Source organism: Carassius auratus, chromosome 28, assembly GCF_003368295.1.
Source record: "Carassius auratus strain Wakin chromosome 28, ASM336829v1, whole genome shotgun sequence".
In the NCBI taxonomy this organism is placed as follows: domain Eukaryota; kingdom Metazoa; phylum Chordata; class Actinopteri; order Cypriniformes; family Cyprinidae; genus Carassius; species Carassius auratus.
The window spans coordinates 825,642-847,749 of NC_039270.1; the positions used below are offsets into that span (position 1 = coordinate 825,642).

The 22,108-nt window shown below is 44.0% G+C and overlaps 1 protein-coding gene across 3 annotated transcripts; it reads left to right on the forward strand.

Annotated features, from left to right (window-relative positions):
* The first annotated feature begins 748 nt into the window (after positions 1-748).
* On the forward strand, positions 749-20,570 carry LOC113046559 (guanylate-binding protein 1-like). 3 transcript variants are annotated; one of them, XM_026207377.1, is made up of 11 exons: positions 851-901; positions 1,875-1,922; positions 2,073-2,252; positions 2,341-2,468; positions 2,684-2,793; positions 3,018-3,205; positions 3,437-3,679; positions 17,506-17,786; positions 18,203-18,415; positions 18,508-18,610; positions 18,869-20,570. In XM_026207377.1, the coding sequence occupies exons 3-11, from the start codon at positions 2,078-2,080 to the stop codon at positions 19,309-19,311; spliced, it is 1,884 nt and encodes a 627-aa protein (XP_026063162.1). In that variant the 5' UTR covers positions 851-901; positions 1,875-1,922; positions 2,073-2,077; the 3' UTR covers positions 19,312-20,570. The 3 variants fall into 3 exon arrangements, with proteins under 3 accessions (XP_026063160.1, XP_026063162.1, XP_026063163.1); XM_026207375.1 differs by lacking the exon at positions 1,875-1,922 and having other exon boundaries at positions 749-901; XM_026207378.1 differs by lacking the exon at positions 1,875-1,922 and having other exon boundaries at positions 853-901; positions 2,052-2,252.
* The last annotated feature ends 1,538 nt before the right edge of the window (positions 20,571-22,108 follow it).

The following is a 22,108-nucleotide window of genomic DNA, read 5'->3' on the forward strand; positions in this document are numbered from 1 at the left end:
TTCTATAATCTACTAAAACCATTACACCTTTCTCAGATCAAGTCTTTCTCAGATTGTTGATTGACAGTGGTGTCTTACCTTAAAAAGATGATCAGTATGTAGATTTGGTTATAAGACATTTCACTGTATTAAGTGTTATATCTAATGCACTCTTTCCATGCCTCAACTTTACTCTCCGTCCGAGCTGATCTTTCATTTTCATTCACGATATTATTAGAATTACTCTCAAACATGCTATGTTTGGGTAAAAAATATTAACTAAAGTAATGACACCTAGTGGCGTGAAGGCATAATGCAAAAGCTAATAAAGAGACACACACACACACACACACATGATGGAGGACTCTTTCATAATGTTTGGTGGAGATGATGCAGCTCAGTACAGTTCCACCAGCAGCTGTCTGGAACACTTTATAAGTCTGATACTCTGGAGGAGTATCCATTCAGTGTCATCAGAAACCAGGTTTATCACAGACAATCTACTGTACTCTTCTTATTTCTGGAATATCACTGATCAGCTTTTGTTGTTCACAGCTCAGGTGTACAAGATGTCATGCCAATCTGTGTGATATAGTACCACAAACAGGAAAGCATCTGATCTTTTTATGTGGCTGCTCATTCTGGAAACAGTCCAAGGTTCTTGTGTCTGCTGTCACGTGTTTTCCAGTCTGCAGTCGCTGCTTGTGAAACTGAAACTAAGAGAGAAAGTGCAGATTGCTGTTTGCTCAGTCAATAGGAGGAGCTCCAATCAGAGACCAGGGACCGCCCCTAACTCACTCTCCACCAATCAGCACCCAGATTCTGGAGCGGAGGGTGTGTCTAAGAGACACTGCTAGAATATCAGGAAGCTAGGACATAAACACAACACAGACTGGAGTTAGACTGGAGTGAATTAAATCAGGTAAGAGCTGTTCCTACATTCAGATCATTCTAGCACTTGTGCTGCTCTTATAACTGCAAACAATCAATGTTCAGTGTTTCACAGTCAGCAGAACATTCTTCATGTTTGATCCTGCAGTTGATCATGTGTGACCCTGTGTCTTTGAGATTGTGCTGCTGATTTCATTTAGCACTCTGTGTGTGTGTGTGTGTGTGTGTCTCTACAATCTGACTTATCTTGATAGATGTTCTGGGGGCTGTTTCATAAAAGACCCTGAGAAAAGCGGGGATTAAAGTCCAAAACCTGTCTTGAAATTACCAAACAAATCACTCGGGACTAAAGTGATTTCATGAACGAGAGTTTGACTTCACACAATCAGGGTCAGGATAATTTGATGTGCATCTTATTCTTAGGCAGTCCTTAATATGGATCCTGGATCACATCGATCCACCATCACAAACAGAGAATACATCTGTGCCGTTTAATGCTTTGAGACCTTGTGTTTTCATCAGTCTATAACTGACACGTCACAGGGGTATTTCTCATCTGACACATGTACATCTTAATTCTACATACAGTATAAGTGTGTTTTTATGATAGCAGTAACTGTGAATCACATGTAAGCTGGCCAGTACCACCCTAACTACTAGCTCAAATGAGTTCATGTGTATTCCTCTTATCATATGAGATATAGTCTGTTTTAATGGTTTAAAGAGCAATTTTACATCATAATGTTCTACTAATAACCATAAAGTCTAGCTGACATAAAATCAGAGAGAAAGGCTGCGTAGCACATGTAGCAGCATGATAAAATGGTTTAATATATCTTTAACCAAAGTCTTTAAATCTTGGGCTCAATACATTAAATACAGTCAGTTGTAGCCTATGTTTTTATTTGATTGTTTAAGGTGTATATTCTGTATGCTTGTATTTTTGTACTAATAACAGTATGTGAGAGAGTCAGTGGTGATATCATTGTGTTTCTGTTGCTCAGTGTTAGAGGAGCTCATCTGAACCTGATAGTTAGCCTGCTCCTGATTAGGTTAGTTTCCCAGCAAAAGATGCCACACTCACTGAGCTTGAGCGACGGTCATTTTCATTTATGAAACCAATTCATGTGACAATGAGTCAGACTAACTGTAAAGCAGGATTACTGGAGTAATGGTTGAAGTGAATGTGTTTGTGTCTCCAGTGGCCATGGACAAACCAGTGTGCTTGATTGACACGGCGTCCGATGGGAAGCTGTGTGTCCAGCGGTCAGCGTTGCAGGTTCTGGAGCAGATCCAGCAGCCCGTGGTGGTGGTGGCCGTGGTGGGTCTCTACCGAACTGGGAAGTCCTACCTGATGAATCGACTGGCAGGGAAGCAAACAGGTCAGCAGCACTGATGTCATCCAAACACTCGTGTCCTCCAGATGAGTGCATGCAAGTCATTGTGGGGTTTCTGGTGTGTGGTTCTCAGGGTTTGCACTGGGCAGCACAATCGAGTCCAAGACGAAGGGCATCTGGATGTGGTGCGTGCCTCACCCCACTAAACCTGGAACCACTCTGGTGCTGCTGGACACCGAGGGACTCGGAGACGTGGACAAGGTGACAAACTAAAGTACTTCTGTCATATATTATCTATAGGTCTTTCTGTCTGATGGTTGGTCAGTTGTCCAGGCCTAGTGGCCTGCTTGTAGTGACCGACCCAATCCAAAGAGATATCACGGTGTACACCAATCTCACAATCACAGATTCAGTATCAGGAACTGTGTGTCTGTTATGGGCTGTGGTCTCATGTCTTCATGTCTGGTCTGTTTCAGGGCGACTCAGTGCATGACACCAGGATCTTCTCTTTGGCTGTCCTTCTGAGTAGCACTCTAGTCCTGAACAGCCGAGGAACTATTGACAACAGGGCTATAGAGGAACTGCAGTATCCTTCTGATCAACAACAAGTTTGTTTGATATGTGAGCTGGTCGAGTATTTAGGTTAATAGTTTAGTAATATGTAAATAAGAAAGACTCCATGTAAAGCTACCCCCAAATTATGGTTGTCTTTTGTAAATTGCCCATGAGCTGGGATTGCTCTGGTACAGCTGTTCTCAGTTTACAATATTGCAGTGAATGTTCAACAGTCCTTTGACTCCCACTGAACAGATATGTCACTGAGCTAACGGAGTACATCAAGATCAAGTCACCTGATGAAGTCGTAGATGACGGAGAGTTTGTCAAGTTCTTCCCTAGCTTCATCTGGGCTGTGAGGGACTTTACTCTGCAGCTTAAAATCAATGAGAAAGATGCAACAGAGGACGAATACCTAGAGTTTGCTCTGAAGCTAAAACTAGGTAATATTTAACCCTGAAAGTTTTATTACCAGCTTTGTCAGAACATGTGCTTTGTCATTCTGTTAGCAAACAAATCCACTTCCAGTCAATGATTTTAGCTCTCTGTGTTTATCTCCAGTGATAGCCAAGATCATTGATCAATAACATGTTGACAAGCTAGCAGTTTCTTTGATGATACAGTTTTCACTGTGTATTTTGACTGAAGGACAGCTTTGTGTTTTTCTTTTGAAGGTAACTCGATGCAAGTGAACAATTACAACCTTCCAAGAGAGTGCATTCGCAAATACTTCCCATCTCGGAAATGTTTCACCTTCCCATTCCCAACCAATCCAGACAAAGTATCTTATCTGGAAACACTGGACCCAGGGGAGATTTCAGAACGATTCTTGGAGGTCACGAATCGTTTCTGCCAGTTTATCTTTGACCAGAGCCAAGTGAAAAATCTGAAAGATGGACACACGGTCACCGGCAGAGGTAACTCGTAGATTCATGTAGCAGTGGCTAACCAGATCAAACCATTTTTATAGCACCTATGGACCCTTTACACAAGACTGGGATGACGTGTTTAACCGTCATCATCATCGTAAATCCTCAAAGGTTTTTATATCTGTAAAAAAATATATCTACAAAAAAAAATATTTGTACATTTATAACACTGTTCTTTGTATTATAACACCTTTGCAGCAAATTACAAAAAAAACAGTTAATGCTAATGTGGGGGTGTATCTAATGACGTGTCTACGGGAGGGACGGAAAATTTGACATCACTCTCTCTCTTCTGACTGACGTTATCAGTCGCTCTCAATTTTTTTCCTTTTATTGAAAGTCATGAAAACATTATTATTGAGTTTTTCTTTTGCTATTTGAGCAAATGGGAATGCAAATTTATCATTATCATTATTCATTTATCATTATTCATCAAATTTTGGCTTTACTTTTTTAGGTATAGGTACAATAATTGAGCTTTTTCACAAATCAGGTACCCTAGATCTATAGAAGACTGAAAAAGTAATTGGAGAACTCCACTAAGCTGTTGAGCACAGTGTTCAACCACATATACCATCTGTGTCTGGGGCCAGCGGTGTAGCCTTCAACTGTTACAAAATGTCAGATATATTCAATTTAAAATTATTAGAAGAACTAATATTATCTTTAAAAAGTGCCATCTTGCTAACATTATCTATAAGAAGTACCATCTCATCACGTATAGCAGAAGTATTTACTTCAGCCATTTCTCTTAATTCCTTTTCAGCCAGCTTTAAGATTACCTTGCAAAAACACACCCTCAATCTTATTTTTATAATTATTTTTAGCTATTTTTACTGGCCTTTCATCTTCCCTGCTTATCTGTTTTTTCTCCTCATAAGCTCCTGAGTTAAATTGTCTCTTCTTCATATTCACCAAACCTGAAAACGTACTCGGTTACTAACGTAACCTCGGTTCCCTGAAATACGGGAACGAGTACTGCGTCGAAGACGCATATGGGAAAAAACCCTTTTTTCTCCTGAACTGAAGCCTTATTCAATCACGCAGTGAAACTGCACAGCCATTGGATCGTGCAGTGTTATTAAAACAAACCAATGGCTTGGCAGCGGTGCTGCACGAACCTATGGCAGTTAAGCCCGCCAAAGCCAGCCGAAATGGGTGGGGAATCTGGCTATATATTGGCCGCTTTGCCACAGGAATTCAGGTTACTTCGACGACTGAGTTGTGCAGCCTTTTTACCATGGCAAGGAACGCAGTACTCGTTCCCGTATTTCAGGGAACCGAGTTTACGTTAGTAACCGAGTACATTCCCTTTCAATACTTCACTCGTACTGCGTCGAAGACGCATTTGGGAACCCAGTTCAATCACACCATGCTAAGAAGGGAGGACGACCAACGCAATCACACTTGATTTGTTAAACCAAAATATGACAATAGCAACTAGGGGCAGAATAAGCTTAATGAGGTTACGTCTGGCCTAGCCTGATCATCCCGTGTTCGTATCGCCTCAGTACCCAAGGGACCGAGTGCATACGAGTAAAGTTTGAGCCTTGGGCAAGAATGGCCAAGAGCATGCAAATGAGGAACAAGAAGGTGACCTTCACACAGAAAGTACCCTAGCATGAAGTGCCGGGACGTCTAGATTGTAAAATCTAGCAAATGTGGACGGCGAGCTCCAGCCAGCCGCCTCACAAATTTCTGCGATAGTCACACCACTAGACCATGACCAAGACGAAGACACTGCTCTCATCAAATGGGCTCTTACTCCAATTGGGCTTTGCAGGCCCAGAGAAGAGTAGGCTGGCTGGATTGCATCAAAAATCCACCTTGAAAGTCTTTGCTTAGAGACCGGTAACCCTCTGGTGCGGTTTCAAAAGCATATGAAGAGCTGTTCTGATCGTCTTATTGGCGCAGAATGCTCTATGTAGACTTTTAGAGCCCTCACTGGGCAAAGTAGATTCAGCCCTGGATCCTCCTCTGTGTTTTGTAATGCAGAGAGGGTGACCACTTGTGCTCTAAAGGGTGTGGAGAGCACCTTTGGCACATAGCCATGCCTCGGTTTCAGGACGACCCTCGAGTCGTTAGGCCCGAATTCTAGGCAATCAGGGCTTATCGAAAGTGCTTTCAAATCGCCCACACGCTTAACAGACGCTAGTGCCAACAGCAGAGCGGTCTTTAGCGACAGGGCTTTAAGGCCTATGAACTGTAGCGGTTCAAAGGGGGCCCCCTTCAGGGCTCTCAGCACCGTGGGCAGGTCCCAAGAAGGGACGGTGGGTGGGCAAGGCGGATGAAGCCGTCTGGCACCTCTCATAAATCGGACGACTAAGTTGTTTCTTCCCACCGACTGTCCTGCAATAAGGACTTGTGACGCCGCTATAGTTGCTACATAGACCTTGAGCGTCCCTTCTCCAAGAGCTTTTGCAAAAATGACAGTATCACTTATACATCACAAGAGGTCGGGTTTTCACCATGGTCTGAGCACCATGTGGAGAACACAGACCATTTGGAGGCATAGAGGCGTCGTGTAGATGGAGCTCTAGCCTGTGAAATTGTGTCTAGCACACGCTCAGGGAGTCCCGCGGGCTCCCGTCGAGCGACCAAAGGTGCAGAGACCACTTCTCTGGGTGTGGATGCCAAATCGTCCCGTCTGCCTGAGAAAGGAGGTCCCGTCTCAGGGGAACGGGCCATGGGGCTACAGTCAGCATCTGCGACAGGTCGGCTAGCCAGTGCTGATTTTCCCAGAATGGGACTACAAGCAGAACCCTGCATCTCTGGTCCCTGACCCGCCTGATTACTTGGGGAATCAGAGGAACTGGAGGAAAAGCATAAAGAAGATGGTTGGGCCAGTCCTGGGACAACGCATCCTCGATCTTGGAAAAATATATTGGGCAATGAGAGTTGTCTTTTGAGGCAAAGAGGTCTATTTCCGCTCTGCCAAAGACCTCCCATATCTTCTGAACTGTCTGCGGATGGAGTCTCCACTCTTCTGAGGAGACTCCGCTTCTTGACAGCATATCTGCGCCCTTGTTCAGCTTGCCCGGAAGATGCACTGCTCTCAGGGACCCCAAATTGCTTTTGGTCCATTCCAGCAGTCGCGACGTTAGTCTGAAGAGACGTGTCGATGACAGCCCACCTTGGTGATTTATGTAAGAGACCACCGTCATGCTGTCCGATCTGACCAGTATGTGGTGGCTCTTTAGGTCTGACAGGAAGCTCTGGCAGGCTCGTTGAACTGCAATCATCTCGAGGCAGTTGATGTGAAGCCTGCTCTCCTCTTTCGACCATTGGCCGAAAGCGGGTTTCCCTTCGCACAGCGCGCCCCAACCCTTGTTGGACGCGTCTGTGGAGATCACTTTCCTTCTGCAAACCATACCAAGTGGAGCACCCCGTTCCATCCATTGCATGTTCCTCCAAGGGGTCAGGGCCGAAATACAGTCCTGACTCACCTTGATATTCAAGCGTCCATGACGCCATGCATGAGGTGGAACACGCGGTTTCAACCAATATTGGAGGGGGCATACGTGGCAGCCCGAGCTCCAGCACCGGTGATGCCGCCGCCATAAACCCAGCAGCTTCTGGAATGTCTTTAGGGGTCGAGAAGCACCTATTTTGAAAGAGGCCGCAAGTCGCTGTAGAGCCGCAGCATGCTCCTTCACCATTGTTGCCCTCATCGTCACTGAGTCTAACACTGTTCCCAGAAACGATATCTGTTGGCTGGGGGACAGTGAGCTCTTGACGAAATTCACACTGAGCCCCAGGCATTCCAGATGGCTGAGGAGCACAGTTCTGTAACCCAATGCCTCCCTCTCTGACTGAGCCAGAACTAGCCAGTCGTTGAGGTAATTGAGAATGCAGATTCCCTTCTGCCTGAGAGGGGAGAGAGCCGCATCCATGCACTTTGTGAACGTGCGAGGCGCCAGAGACAGCCCAAAGGGGAGTACCTTGTATTGGTAAGCCATGCCCTCGAAGGCAAATCTCAAGAACGGCCTGTGACTGGGGGCTATCTGGATGTGAAAGTAAGCGTCTTTCAGATCCAGCGAAAAGAACCAATCCCCTGAGCGTATTTGCGAGAGGATTTGTTTCAATGTGAACATTCTGAAGTGCCGTCTCATGAGGACACGGTTCAGATGTCTTAAATCGAGGATGGGGCGCAGCCCGCCATCCTTCTTGGGAACTAGGAAGTAACGGCTGTAAAACCCTGAGTCGCGCTGTGCTGGGGGAACAATTTCTATAGCTCCCTTCACCAGCAGATTTTCCACTTCGGCACGAAGAACGTGAGCGTTCTCGTTGTGCACCAAAGTGGTGACCGCCCCGCGAAAGCGTGGTGGCCATCGTGCAAACTGAAGGGAATAGCCGTGTTTTATTACTCCCATGACTCAATCTGATACCCCGGGAATGGCTTGCCATTGTGAGGCCCGGATGGACAGAGGTTGTATTAACTCGAGTGATTGACCGCGGTGGGGGGACATAGCACTCGTGAGTGTTTTGTGAGGAAAACTGCTCTTTTTGTGAAGGAGTGTGTGTTTTATTTTTTGCACTATAACAGCGTTTTGCTGTCTGGGCGCTAACAAGGGCCCATTGTTTGCAGCAGGAACAACTTCATCGACATCTGGAGATGGACGGTAGAACACATGGGGCAGTTTGGGGGGTGGTCCGGCTGTGGCGAGACTTAGTCCCCTCTTCTTTCTTTCCTGTCGATCAGGATGACGGTGGCGGCGCAGGGTCCAGCACTATCTTGGGCCGGGGTCCCATGCGCTTAGGAAACTGATATCATCTGGTGGCCGAGGGAGAACGATGTCGAGGCTCGGGCTTCACCGGCTGGGCCGCGGTGGTAGCAGCGGGCGCTTGCTTAGGAGGCTGACAAGTCGGCACCTGTCTGGGGCGACTGGCAGCAGCAGATGAAGCGCGCTTCGGCAGGAAGTGTCGCATTGCCTGGGACAACTTCTGCGCCTCTGTGAAATGCTCGGCGAAGAAAAAGGGAGGGTGCGAGGAGCGAGATCGCTCTCTGAAAAGAAAACGATTCGCGAGCGCAGAGAGGCGATATTCATGTTCTCGCAATGAGAACATGAATTCCCCGCGAGTGCTGTGTCAGCGTGGGGTTTCCCCAAGCATGCAACACACTCGCTGTGCCCGTCATCAGCGTGCAGAGCCCCTGCAATGACGAGACGGCATTTGAAACAACGCCGTTAGAAAGGCTCTTTTAGAGAAATTTCCGCTTTTGTTTCTCTCTCTCTCTCTCACCGGATGGCCGCAGGGAAGCAAAGAATCTGCAGTGGGGACTGGCAGTCGTGTTCCAGTGCGAGGCGTGTCAACGGCGAGCAGTTCAGCTGAGATCAGCGAAGCGGTGTGACGTCGTCGCTGAAGGAGAAATAATCTGAATTCCTGTGGCGAAGCGGGCAATATATAGCCAGATTCCCCGCCCATTTCGGCGGGCTTTGGCGGGCTTCGCTGCCATAGGTTCGTGCAGCACCGCTGCCAAGCCATTGGATTGTTTTAATAACACTGCACGATCCAATGGCTGTGCAGTTTCACTGCGTGATTCAATAAAGCTTCAGTTCAGTAGAAAAAAGGGGTTTTTCCCATATGCGTCTTCGACGCAGTACGAGTGAAGTATTGAAAGGGAACTCCTTCGTAACACAAGGTTTATTATTGGGATACAAAATTATATTTTTGGAATTATGACAGTATCAGCACAGAAAGTAATATATTTAGAAATGGTAAACACCTGTTCATTAAGATCACAACATGTGTTCAAAAACATATTCCAGTCTGTGCAATAGAAACAACCCTTTACAACTTCAATATTATGATCAGATGATCCAAAAGGTGGTAGTGACAGAGACATAACTGCTCCTAGATTCGGTCCATAACATCGATCTAAAAACTTAATCAGCACAGGCAGCACATGTAACCTATTCAGGGCTGTGCACAGAGGGGTGTCCCGGTGGCTAGAGCCATTCGCCCTTTACCTTAATCAGCTGCTAAAGGCCGTTCTACATTAAATGTGAATTCAAAGCTCCAGCAAGCCAGCAGGCAAATCATCATATAGAATATTTAGCACAGTCGTTTCCAACCTTTTTCAACTCATGGCCCACACAACCAAACAAATATGTTTGCGCAGCCCACTGCAAAACAATTAACTGACCCAGTTATTGTTGGGTTAATAACTTGACTTAAGCACTCAGAAGCTAGATTGTTAACTGTCTTTATTGAATGAACTGGCAATGGTCAGAAAATAACTGGTTGGCACCGCTCAGCAAAACTACTGTTGTTCTGTAGCATATGCAGCAAAAATATCTAAGATAAATTGGCAGTTTATTCTTAAACCAATCAACGAGCTCGAATACTGGAAGCATAGTTACAGTTTAATATTTATTTTGTTAATTATATGAAATTATTATGTTATGACTTATTAATATTATTCATGTATGTAAAAATGTATATTTCTTTTAATAGTAATTGGTGGCCCACCTGCAAAACCTACAGGTTGAAAACCACTGATTTAACAGTTTGACTAAACAGAGAGTTTGTTGACCATGAGTGTCTACAGGTGAAAAGCTATATCTGTAACGATGAGCCAGAGACGTTCGGATCCATATGCAGAACTTTTATTAAGAATGGTGCAACAGATGAGAGGGGCTAGTGTCCAAGTGATATGGTGACATCTGGTGGTTGATGGGTGGAATGTTCCTGAGTGGAGTGCCCTCTACTGAAGTTCATGGGCACTCCAGCTAATGATCGTGACAATATCTGATTATAATGTGATGAAAAGTATTTTCTGGTTCTCATCAGAGAAAGATTTGGTGCACTTGTACACTGTCCCTATAAAATAAACTACTAATAATATCTATATGATAAATTAAACTAGTAATATCACTTTAAATACCAGTTTATAATTCAGAGATTTAACTTAACTACAGTGCCTTATGGTGGGGTAAATTAAAATGCTCAATTTACCCCACAACATTTGGCTCACTTTTACCCGTAGCTGCCATTTTGGAAAAAAATAGCTACTGTAGCTTACCCGTTCAGGCTAATATTTAATTATTCTAAATGATTGACATGGTTTTATTTTCTAAATCATCTATATGTATCATATATATTTTTAGACCTGGATAAATTTGCTTTGATGTAACAACCATTACATCTGTTATTACTTTAAGAAACCAAAAACTGTTTAAGTAATAGGTGCCTTCCACTCCTCCCGTGTGTTTCTCCTTATCACAATCTGGCAGAAATGATTGGTGGTTCCAAAATAAATGGTCACACGACAGGAAAAGTGTATAGTGGCCAAGAAGGGGGGGGGGGTCAACTTACCCCACTCTCCACTACTTCCATTGATGAGGCAAAAGCATGCTCAGAGAGTGAGGGAGAGCCCACTCTAATCAATACATCTACAATAAAGTCTGAAAATATTACAGAGCTGACTTCTCTTTTAATTGTATATTTGTAACAACTGTATTACTTGTATTAACAAGCACCCATCCTCTATTGCCCCTTTTTCTTGGGCCTCCACGTCTTTCCCAAGTAGTATCTTTATCTCTGTCCAGCCTAAAAGGTGTCCCTTGATCCATAAAGTGCTATTAGCAACTGAGTCATCCAACCAACTTTCAATGAATGCCATTATTATCACGCTGTCAGTCTCTGTTTTCCTGGGTGCCCCCTAGTGAGCTCACTTCTCCTTAGGCACTTCACCATAGGCACTTTAATTCCTCTAGTCTGGTCAATCCTTTGTCATTATTCTCCTTATATATAGCTGTCCTTCTCTGTTGTTTGTATGCAGTCCTTACCGTCTGTATACCTATGTTCTCGTCTCCCCATTACATTCTCGTTCTTCCGAGTTCCCGTACCGTTTCATCCGGTTCCCTTTTTTTGTTTTGCTTTGTTTGTTACCTTGGACTGTTTGTTTTTGAATTACCCTTTTTGTTAATAAACATACCTGCATTTGGATCTACCCTGTCATTGTGTTTTCCCTAAACACACACCGTCGCAGAAGAACTCCATCCACAAGGATCCAGCGGTATATCTGCTGCCATTTCCTCCCCAGCCAGCAAGCGGGAGAAAGGTGGCTTTGAGGGCTCTAGCCTAGTGGTGTTCCGGGGGACCAAGGGAGGTCGCTCCGGAGCAAACCGCCGGGAGGAGGTCCGGCAGCGATCTCCACTGTGGGCTCCCGTTGACCCAGGATTCGGTTGGGTGCCACCACTTCCCCAGTATGTCCTGAGAGGAGAAGGGAGACGCAAATCGGCCGAGCCAGCGCCGTGGTACCAGATGGCCGCCAGTCCTGTGCTGCTGCACAAAATGGCTGCCAACCCAGCGCAGCTGCGCGGCATGGCCGCCAACCCAGCACCACGAGGCAAGATGGCCGCCAGCACAGCGCCAAAGCAGAGTGCAAACCATTCCAGCGCCACAGCACAAGATGGCCACCAGCTCAGAGCCACAGCACAAGATGGCCGCCAGCCCAGCGCCACAGCACAAGATGGCCGACTCAACGCCTGAGTCTTCAGACAAGGTGCTACCAACTCGCCATCATGGAGGGCGGAGGAGGAGGAGACAGGCGTCTACCATTCCTCAAAGCCCGGAGAACGTTCTCGAGCGGGCCGCTGCCGTCCAGGAGGACGTTCCCGTGTGGGCTGCTGCCGTCCAGGAGGACGTTCCCAAGCGGGCAGCTGCCATCCAGGAGGACATTCCCGAGGCCGTTCCAGAGGACGAGGCGGTGCCCGAGGCCGTTCCCGACGTGGTGCCCGATGCCGCTCCCGATGCTGTTCCGGAGGCCGAGGCGGTGCCGATGCTGTTCCGGAGGCTGAGGCGGTGCCCGATGCTGTTCCGGAGGCCGAGGCGGTGCCCGATGCTGTTCCGGAGGCCGAGGCAGTGCCCGATGCTGTTCCGGAAGCCGAGGCGGTGCCCGATGCTGTTCCGGAGGCCGAGGCGGTGCCCGATGCTGTTCCGGAGGCCGAGGTGGTGCCCTATACCGAGGCGGTGCCCGATGCTGTTCCGGAGGCCGAGGCGGTGACCGATGCTGTTCCGGAGTCAAGTCAGATTCCTGTTGACCCTCCAGAGTCGAGTCAGATGGTCATGGACCCTCCAGAGTCAGGGTTAGTTACCATTGACCCTCCAGAGTCAGGGCTAGTTCCTGTTGACCTTCCAGAGTCAAGTCAGGTGCCAGTGAACTCTCCAGAGTCAATTCAGGTTCCAGTGAACTTTCCAGAGTCGAGTCAGGTTCCTGTGAACCCTCCAGAGTCAGGGCTAGTCACCGGTGGTCTTCAAGGACAGAGTCAAGTCACCGGTGGTCTTCGGGAGCGGTGTTGGGTCGGCACCGGTCTTCTGGAGTCTGGTGGAGGCGCCATGGGATTGTCAGAGGTTCGTTCTCCCGTTGGTCGGACCACACGGATGTGGGCACGGGAGGGCATCACGTGATGTCTTCCATGGACCCATGTTTTTGTGTTTTTGTTTTTCTGTTTATCTCCTTCTTTGGACCTGGCCCTCCGTCCCTCCCCTTTATCCTCTGCTGGTCCACCACCCTCCTGGACTCCTTGTTTTGTGTTACACCTCTCCTGCCTCTGCCTTTCCATTCCACCTGGTTGTTCCGTCTCTGTTTTTCCATTTTACCTGGTTGTCCTGTCTTTGTCTCTCCATTCCACCTGGTTGTTTGTCTCTGTCTGTCCATTGTATCTGGTTCTCCTGTCTCTGTTTTCTGACCCTCCGTCCCTCCACCTAGTCCGCCGCTCCACCTCCCTCCTACCTCCTTTTCTGTTGGGTTTTCCTGGGTGTTCCCTAGTGAGCTCACTCCTCCTTAGGCACTTCACCATAGGCACTTTAATTCCTCTAGTCTGGTCCTGTCTCCACAGTAATTGCACTCCAATTAAATCGCACAGGTGCTGTCAATCCTTTGTCATTATTCTCCTTATATATAGCTGTCCTTCTCTGTTGTTTGTATGCAGTCCTAACCGTCTGTATACCTATGTTCTCGTCTCCCCCTTACATTCTCGTTCTTCCGAGTTCCCGTACCGTTTCATCCGGTTCCTTCTTTTGTTTTGTTTTGTTTGTTACCTTGGACTGTTTGTTTTTGAATTACCCTTTTTGTTAATAAACATACCTGCATTTGGATCTACCCTCTCCTTTTCCCTAAACACACACACCGTCACAAGTATATGTATGTTTCTATATTTGTGCATAAAACTCACATTGGCTTGTTATTCATCCAGTTTATGTTGATTTGAGCTTACATTGCCTTTAAGTATTCCAGGCAATGGAGTTAATCTTTCTGCGTCAAACTCCCCCTTGGTTCCCGCGTTTCATCCTAACTCTTCTTTTTGGGCCTCGAGAATTTGCAGGAGGCTTAATTAATTCTTCAGGAATATTCCAAGCGTAATCGACAGGAACGGCATTAGAACGCAAGCCAGACAGGAACTCCCTGGTCATCACTGGCACGCTCCACCAAGACTCTGCCATGAACCAAAACTGAGATCGCATTATTTCTCCAGTTGATCAGCAGCAGCAAAAGCACAATCTTTCAGAATTATCATCTTCACTTTAAATACTTAAAAAAATCAATTTAACAAACTCATTGTACAAACATTGAAGCACACACGCAGCTCTGCCAGTCGCCACATGAGCAGCACCCAAGCGAATGGGATCTCCACTCTCTGTCCTATCTCAGCGGAATGGTATATGCCAGTGGTTCCCAACCTTTTTCAACTCGCGGCCCACACAACCAAACACATATGTTTGCGTGGCCCACTTCAAAAAAATTAACTGACCCCGCTATTGTTGGGTTAATAACTTAGTACTCAGAAGCTAGATTTTAAACTATATTTATTGAATAAACTAGGGCTGTGCGATATGGACAAAAAAAAAAAAACTATAGCAATTTTTTTGATCAATTTTGCAATTGTGCTTTTACAGTCATAAATGCATTCAGGATTAATTTGAAACATATTTCCAAAAGAAAACCAATCAGAGCTCTATCAAAAAGTTGTAACATCTCTAGAACAGACATAAGTCAAAATTATCACTATAGTGAAGATGTAAAAAAATGTATAGACGTATACAGGGACTTTTTTTTCTTTTTTGCCATGCATTGTTCATAGAGCTCATTAATTGTAGCGGTGCCTCAGGTGTTTGCAGTGTGTATACAGTATGTGTATGCGGTCAGCAGTGAGAGCGCATAAATATAACGCGAAAGCACATTAAAAAAATGCACGAGTGCGAATATCTCTGTTCGCAGCAGATTTCCTTTGCTCTGTCACAAAACCGGTCGTGCTTGCTCAGATACACGCTGCTTTGCGAGGAGAGAGTGTGCACACTTAAAACGTGTCTCCTCTCACTTAAACTGCATCCTGTTCACTAACAAATTCACTCTATGCTCATGTGTTAGACATGAATTATTTTCGCACGTTTTTATTTCTAGCCTTTTACCGCAGTGAGAACGCTCTGATCCGTCAACATTGGCTCAGAAAAAAGGCGCATCACAGACAGTGTGTGAACCTGGAGTTAGGCATATGCGCACGCTCAAATCGTGATTTTAGGACGTTTTCTTTTAATCGCACAGCCCTAGAATGGACTGGAAATGAACAGAAAATAATTGGCGGCCCACCTGCAATACCACGGGCCGCGGACCACAGGTTGAAAACCACTGGTATATGCGCTGCTCCCAGCGAGCACAGGTTTTGTTGAGCCCATTCCAGGAAGTGCTATACCAGAGTGAAGAGACACTTTGAGGAGAGGCCTCCCTGGCAATTTATGTAGAACACCACAGACATGGTGTCCGATCGGATAAGCACATGGTGCGCTTTTAGGATTGGCAGGAAGAACTGACTGGCTCAACAAACTGCTAGGATTTCTAATCAGTTGATGTGAAAGCCTTTTTCTGTCATTGAACAGTGGCCAAAAGTTAGTATGTCCTCGCACAGCGCCCCCAACCTGAGTTGGAGGCATCTTTTGTGACAACTGTCCTTCTGCAAACCACACCTATGGTCACACCCTGTTCCTTCTAGCTGGAGTTTTTCCAGGGGGCCAGGGCTGTCACACAGGTCTGATTCACCCTGATCTACAGGCGTCCATGATGTCGCGCATGGGATGGAACCTGTGGTGCCACTGTAGTGCTGGCAATGCTGCCGTCATGAGGCTCAGCATCCTTTGAAACGCTTTGAGAGGGTGAGTCGAACCAATCTTGATGGAGGTTGCCAGCCTCCGTATGGCCAGAGCCCATTCCGGCATTACTTCTGCTCTCATTTGGATTATCTCATGATATTCACTGGTTGAGTAACAAGCTTTTGGCAAAATTGACCCTGAGTCCCAGGCACTCCAGGTGGCTGAGGAGAAGGGTCATGTGTGATATTAAATCTGCCTCTAAATGGGCCAGAACAAGCCAGTCATTGAGGTAGTAGAACCGCGTCCATGCACGGGGGCCATGGACAGCCCAAAGGGAAGGACTAAGCGACTCCTTCGAATGCGAATCTCAGGAAAATCCTGTGACGGGGGCTATCTGAATGTAAAAAAGTATTCATCCTTCAGGTCCAGAGAAAAGAACCAGTCTCTTTTCAAGCGCTCGACGAATCCTTCAACCACTGGCCCAAAGACACCCTTGGGAGAGACTAGAGCAATGAGAAAGAGGATCTTATCTTCCTAGAGGATCCACCTCCTTGATCTGTTAACATCAGCTCGAGCTAAATATTCTATGAAATGGCGCTCGAGCACCATTGGGCTGGCCATCGATCGCCTCAGTGGTGGTCTTGGTGGCATGCAGGGCCAGGTCGGTTGCACTCCTCAGGTGCCTGAGGGTCACAGAATCCAGGCCAGATTAATCAGAGGATGCAAGGATCTTGGCCTGAAAAACCTGAAGGACGCCATTGAATGAAGCACTGAAGCCACCTGTCCAGCTGAAGTGTAGGCATGTCCAAGGAGAGCTGAAGTGGTCCTACACGGCTTGGATGGGTGAGCGGTCTTTTCTCTCCAGCTGATGGCTGTTGTGGGCGGACAGAGGTGCGCGGCTACTGACTACTCTAGAGGTGGTGGCTTATCGTACCTTTTTTCTTCAGCGCCATTGATGGAAGTGAGGGCAGATGAAGTAGCAGTACGGAGGCAGGCGGAGTAGTAAGTGCGCTATGATCTGGTGAGCTCATCATGGACCTCCAGTAAGAATGGAGAGGAATGCTGACAAGGGGCCTGGCGGTGCGCCGGCAGGAACCATTCATCCAGACGACTGTGGGATAGCTCCTCTGACAGGTACTACTCTAAATCCAGCTCTTCGACTGATTTGGAAAGGATACTGAGAAACTCAGCATCCATCCTGTCTTTGGTGGCACTCGTCCTCACTTCCCCCAAATGAGATTAGGTTGTTCACACCACATAATGCTTTATGGGATGTGTTGGCAGTTAAACATACTGCGAGGCTGGCTACTACATTCAATATTGATAGGAACCACAGTTCAAGTACCACAAGCTTTTCAACAAATACTTTATTGGTGTATTTGTGTCATCTGTCATTTACACGACCTCATTTCATTCCAAACCTCTGTCTTTTTGTGTTTAATATAGAAGAATTTAATTTGAGAACTGTCTGTAGTTTTTTTTTTACATATAAATGGATGTTATTAGTAACCAAAATGGTTTAACCCAAAACAAAAAAATACAAATATTAGTTGTTGTTTTTTTGTGAATTATGGTTTTAATGCTCTGGAATTAATGTTTTCCATCTTTGCATCTTTATTCATCAACAACTTAATGACATAAACCCTGTTTCAAAACTAAACTAATAGAATTGCATCCATTTATTTTTGACTTTACTTGTGTTTGAATCTTCTGCTTTCCTACAGTTCTGGGTCATCTTGTAAAAACCTATGTAGAAACCATCGCCAGTGGAGCTGTGCCGTGTCTGGAGAATGCTGTGATCTCAATGGCACTGATTGAGAATGAGGCTGCTTTTCAGGAGGGGCTTGAGGTGTACCAGAGTGGAATGGAGAAGCTGAAGAAGTCCTTCCCTCTGGAACTGAATGAAATCACCTGTGAACACCAATGCTTCAGTCTCATGGCAACACAGACCTTCATGAAACGCTCCTTCAGGGACAGTGATGGGAAGTTCTTGACATCTTTAGAGGTAGGTGGGAGTGGACATGCCACATTATAACAATAGATGGCTTTAAGTCACCTTATGGAAAATGACATGAACTAAGACTCCAATAACAACATGGGTAACAGTTAATTCAAATTTCTAAAAAATGGGCAACATTTGTTGCACAGATAAATGCACTTTGGTATTCTTGTAGAGAAATAGTCTGAGAGTCAGAAGGTTCCCAGTTCAAACCTGGTGTATTCTGGCTATGTGTCAAAGTGACCTTGAGCAAGACACTGAAAGTTCCCAATGGTTGGGATAGGATACGATGAATAATACCATTTTGCAAGTTGCTTTTGAAAAAAGCATTGGGTAAGTAACTAGATGGATAGAAATAAAGTGTACAGAAAACTCAAACGATGAGCGTTAAGAATCCTTCCTGTGTTGTTGTGCTGTTTTAGGAAGCCATCAGTCAACAGTTTGATAGGTATCTCCAGGACAATGAGAAGGCCTCTGAGGCTAAATGTGAAGGTCTTCTATCAGTTCTCTCTGAAGCAATGACAGAGAGGATCAATCAAGGGTTTTATGCCACAGCTGGTGGGTACAATCTCTTCTGCCAGGACCTGGAGGACATTGTGAATCAGTACAATACACTGGCTTATCAAGAAGTCAAGGTGATAAATGTTACGTTAAAGCAATAGCACTAAGCATCTTCAGATATTAATATTTTTACCAACAGGTTTACTCTTTCTGTGTTTCTTCACAGATTGCAGAGGTGTTGGAGAAATTTCTACAGCAAAAGGTTGCAGTCACCACAGCCATTCTGCAGGCTGATGATAAACTAACCGAAAACGAAAGAAAGATTTGCGGTGAGAGCTTTGTGTTTTCAACAGTAAGCCCTGCACATGAGAATATGAGTAGAATCAACCCACTAGCACAGTTAGCATTAAGGTAAATGACAGGATGGTGCCAGGGAATTCAGAGTAAGGGGATGGATGGATGAATGCTTGTTTTGAACACTTATCTTCTCAGTGTGTCAAACAAGAGGGATGATGCTGCTAGATTTGTCTCCTTCACTGAACTTACAGCATGTCTGTTTCTTGAACCACTGTGTTTTTGCTGACCAGAGGAGAGAGAGCGGGCAGTCCTTCTGGAACAAGAGATCAAGGCCCAGGAAGAGAAGCAGCGTCAGCTGGAGGAGAAGATGGTGACTGAAGAACAGAATAATGAAGAGAGGGTGAGACAGGTCATACAGAAGATGGAAGAGGAGATGTCCTTCCAACAGCAGGAGACACAGCGCGCCATGGACAGTAAGCTGAGGGAACAGGCTGCCCTGATGGAGAAGGGCTTTCAAGAGAAAGCCAACAAAATGGCCAGCGAGATCGAGGAGTTGAGGAGGAATAATAAAGAGGTAGAGGACAGGAAGTCCAGGGAGTTTGCACAGATGATAGAGGATCAGGAGCGAAGAAACGCACAGAACCTGGAAGTGCTGAGGCAACAGCACAGACAGCAGATGGAGGCGATTAACAACAGACCGAGACCTTCATCTGGAGGCTGTTCTATACAGTGAAACCTGCTTTAACACAGTAATCTCCCTGAATGCAATGTCCTTTTTGACTTTATAGTTAAAAAGCTTTTTGTTTGATGTCATAGCTGTTTCACCTTCTGCTGCATGGTAATGTGTGAGAGCTGATCATCCGTTTTTCTGAATGTAAAGCTGACATGGTTACCAACCTAATTCAAGGAGAACAGTGTTAGATATATAGACTAGCTACAAATCTGTATGTATAGAGATTAACATTGTAAAATAAACTACTGGACATGCACCAAGCAACACAGAGCTAAAATGTGTTTTAAAAAAGAACCAGAATAGCATTGCTTTACTGAATGGCCTTTAAATGGCAGGAGGCATCATGCAGATCACAACACAGGCAAAGTAACTCATTTCATCAACATAGCCTAGCTTTTACAGAAAATACTCACTTTAATGATTCCTAAGGCACCTAGTGAACATCACATAATGTTTAACAGATCATTAATTAACATAAAATACTGACAAATGTTAATAAACTTACAGTTGCGATCAAGTGCATATGATCATGCACATTATATACAAAGGATTTTTAAATGATCTTATACACTGACAGGTCAGTACATTTAAGCACTTTTAGTCACTTTTATCCATGTTGACATGATTAATCAACTCATAACCAAAGTCTGTTGACACATTTGCATGCACACTTCTGCTACTTAAACATATTTGCAAATAGTTTAATTATTTGCTCAGCTTTTTGCTGTTTCAACATTTAAACCGTTCATTATTTTGAGATGTTGATGAACATTTACTATGAATCATGTAGTATCAAGTATTCTTTATAGTGCTCAATTTTTATGCTTTTTATCTCTGTTCCTTTTTGAATACTGTAAAGTTACAGTCGAAACATTACAGCGTATTTTGATAAATGAACAAGTATTTCCTTTCTCTCTTGGAAATTGTTCTTTGTTGATGTGTGATGAAAGGAATATTTTCTGTTTAAGGATATTGTCTTCTGTGGGTTGTCGCTGTTGTTTTGATGTAGTTGTTTTTAATCAGTCTGAAACTTTCATGTTACTGTACTGAACTAAATAAAATCATTTTTGGGTAAGACATTTTCCAAGAATTTTAAGTAAATTTGACATAAATTAAATGTAACAAGACCCTTATCTGACTCTAAAAAGGTAATAATGATTTGTCATAAACTATGTTATAGACCTTTAATTCGGATGGACTACCTGTTATTTTAATTGTATATCTAAAAGTGATTGTTGGTACATTTTACCAGTACTTACCATTACTTTCAAAACAAAAATTAAAACGGGGTCATTTTATATTGGGGTCAACGCGGTCATTGTTATATATATATATATATATATATATATATATATATCTATATATATATATATATATTTTTTTTTTTCTTAAAATATTTCATATTTTTCGTAAGTAAAACGCAAGATTTGGTTTTCAAAAAAGCTTTTTTTCCAAAAGGTACATCTCGAAAAAAAGAGGGGTCATCATATAATCAGGGTCATCTTATATTGGGGTCAATAAGCTCATTGTTAATTCAATTGTACAAGATGTAAACTTTTGGCTTTTAAATTTTCCACTTTGCTGACTCAGATTCTGTGAAGTCATGACTTTTAGCTGTTTGCTCCTATTCCCATCTTTTTGTTGCTGTGTTCACTTTATTTATTCATTGTCTTCAATAAAGCTTATTTGAGAAAATATCTTCACCCTCAAATCTATATTTCCATTACAGCAATCAGACATTTATTTCCTATATTTATGGATAAAAAAAAACATTAAAAACTATAAACACAATAAAGACACACCATGTTGAAAGTTTTTGTCCTTTATTTATATAGCACTTACTTATACAATACAGCTTGTGTCAAAGCAGCTTTACAGTGTCAAACGGGGAAACAGTGTGCCACTAATGCGAGAGGATGATAGTAAAGAGTCATTAAATGAATCATTTAAAAGAGGTTATTGTTTTTGGCCTGTTTCTGTTTCTTTGGGAATTAACATGATTGATCTTGAATATCTGCAAACTTTTTTTGTCTTGTGAGGAATTTAGGCATGGAGCTTGGTAACTCTCTGAAGTTTGAGTGAAACATGTTAGTTCTGTGATAGGATCTAGTTTCTTTCACTTCCCTTTAATTAAGACGTTTCTATATGAGAAGACCTTGAAAGTTGCTTTGCCTTTATTGTATTATTTATTATTTGTGTTGCACAGCCTTGTTGCTGTTTTAAATGTTCTTCAGAAAAACAACTGATCTGAATTTAATTTGCTGAAGTGGATTGGCTACATTACTGTGCATTTTAAAAGCACTTTGAGAAATGAGAAGTGAGTCAGCATCTCCTGTGCTGCATTAAAGCTTTCCTTCATTCCCTCATGAATACATCTCTCAGTGAGTCATTTCTGCTGTGTCTATTATTACACAATGATGCAGTGTAATCCAGTCACACAGAGAAGTGATAATGGAAATGAAACTTTTAAATTAAATAATGAAAAAAATGTAAGAATAATATTTTAAATAATTGAAAGAAAAATGAGAATCAAACAACAAGTCAAAAGAAAAGAAACTATACTGAAAAAGATGTTTACAATATAAATATAAAAAATAAAAACAATAAAAATATTACAAATGCAATAAATTTGTAAAAAAAAAATGCAAAAGCAAAAACAAATGTTGACAGCCAAGCATAATCAAGCAGAAGCACTATTCAAACCTAAGAAAGAAGATTAGATAAATCAAGGGCTATTGAGGGATGTGAGCGGGGATAGATATATGGTTGAGCAAAGGTAAAACTTCGATGATTATAT

What these genes read in the sequence shown, in the direction of transcription:
- LOC113046559 (XM_026207375.1), top strand. Translation starts at nt 2,078, where the DNA reads ATGGACAAACCAGTGTGCTTGATTGACACGGCGTCCGATGGGAAGCTG. An exon ending in ACACACGGTCACCGGCAGAG is followed by an intron (nt 3,680 to 17,505) that starts GTAACTCGTAGA and finishes GCTTTCCTACAG; the next exon opens with TTCTGGGTCATCTTGTAAAA. An exon ending in AGTTCTTGACATCTTTAGAG is followed by an intron (nt 17,787 to 18,202) that starts GTAGGTGGGAGT and finishes GTGCTGTTTTAG; the next exon opens with GAAGCCATCAGTCAACAGTT.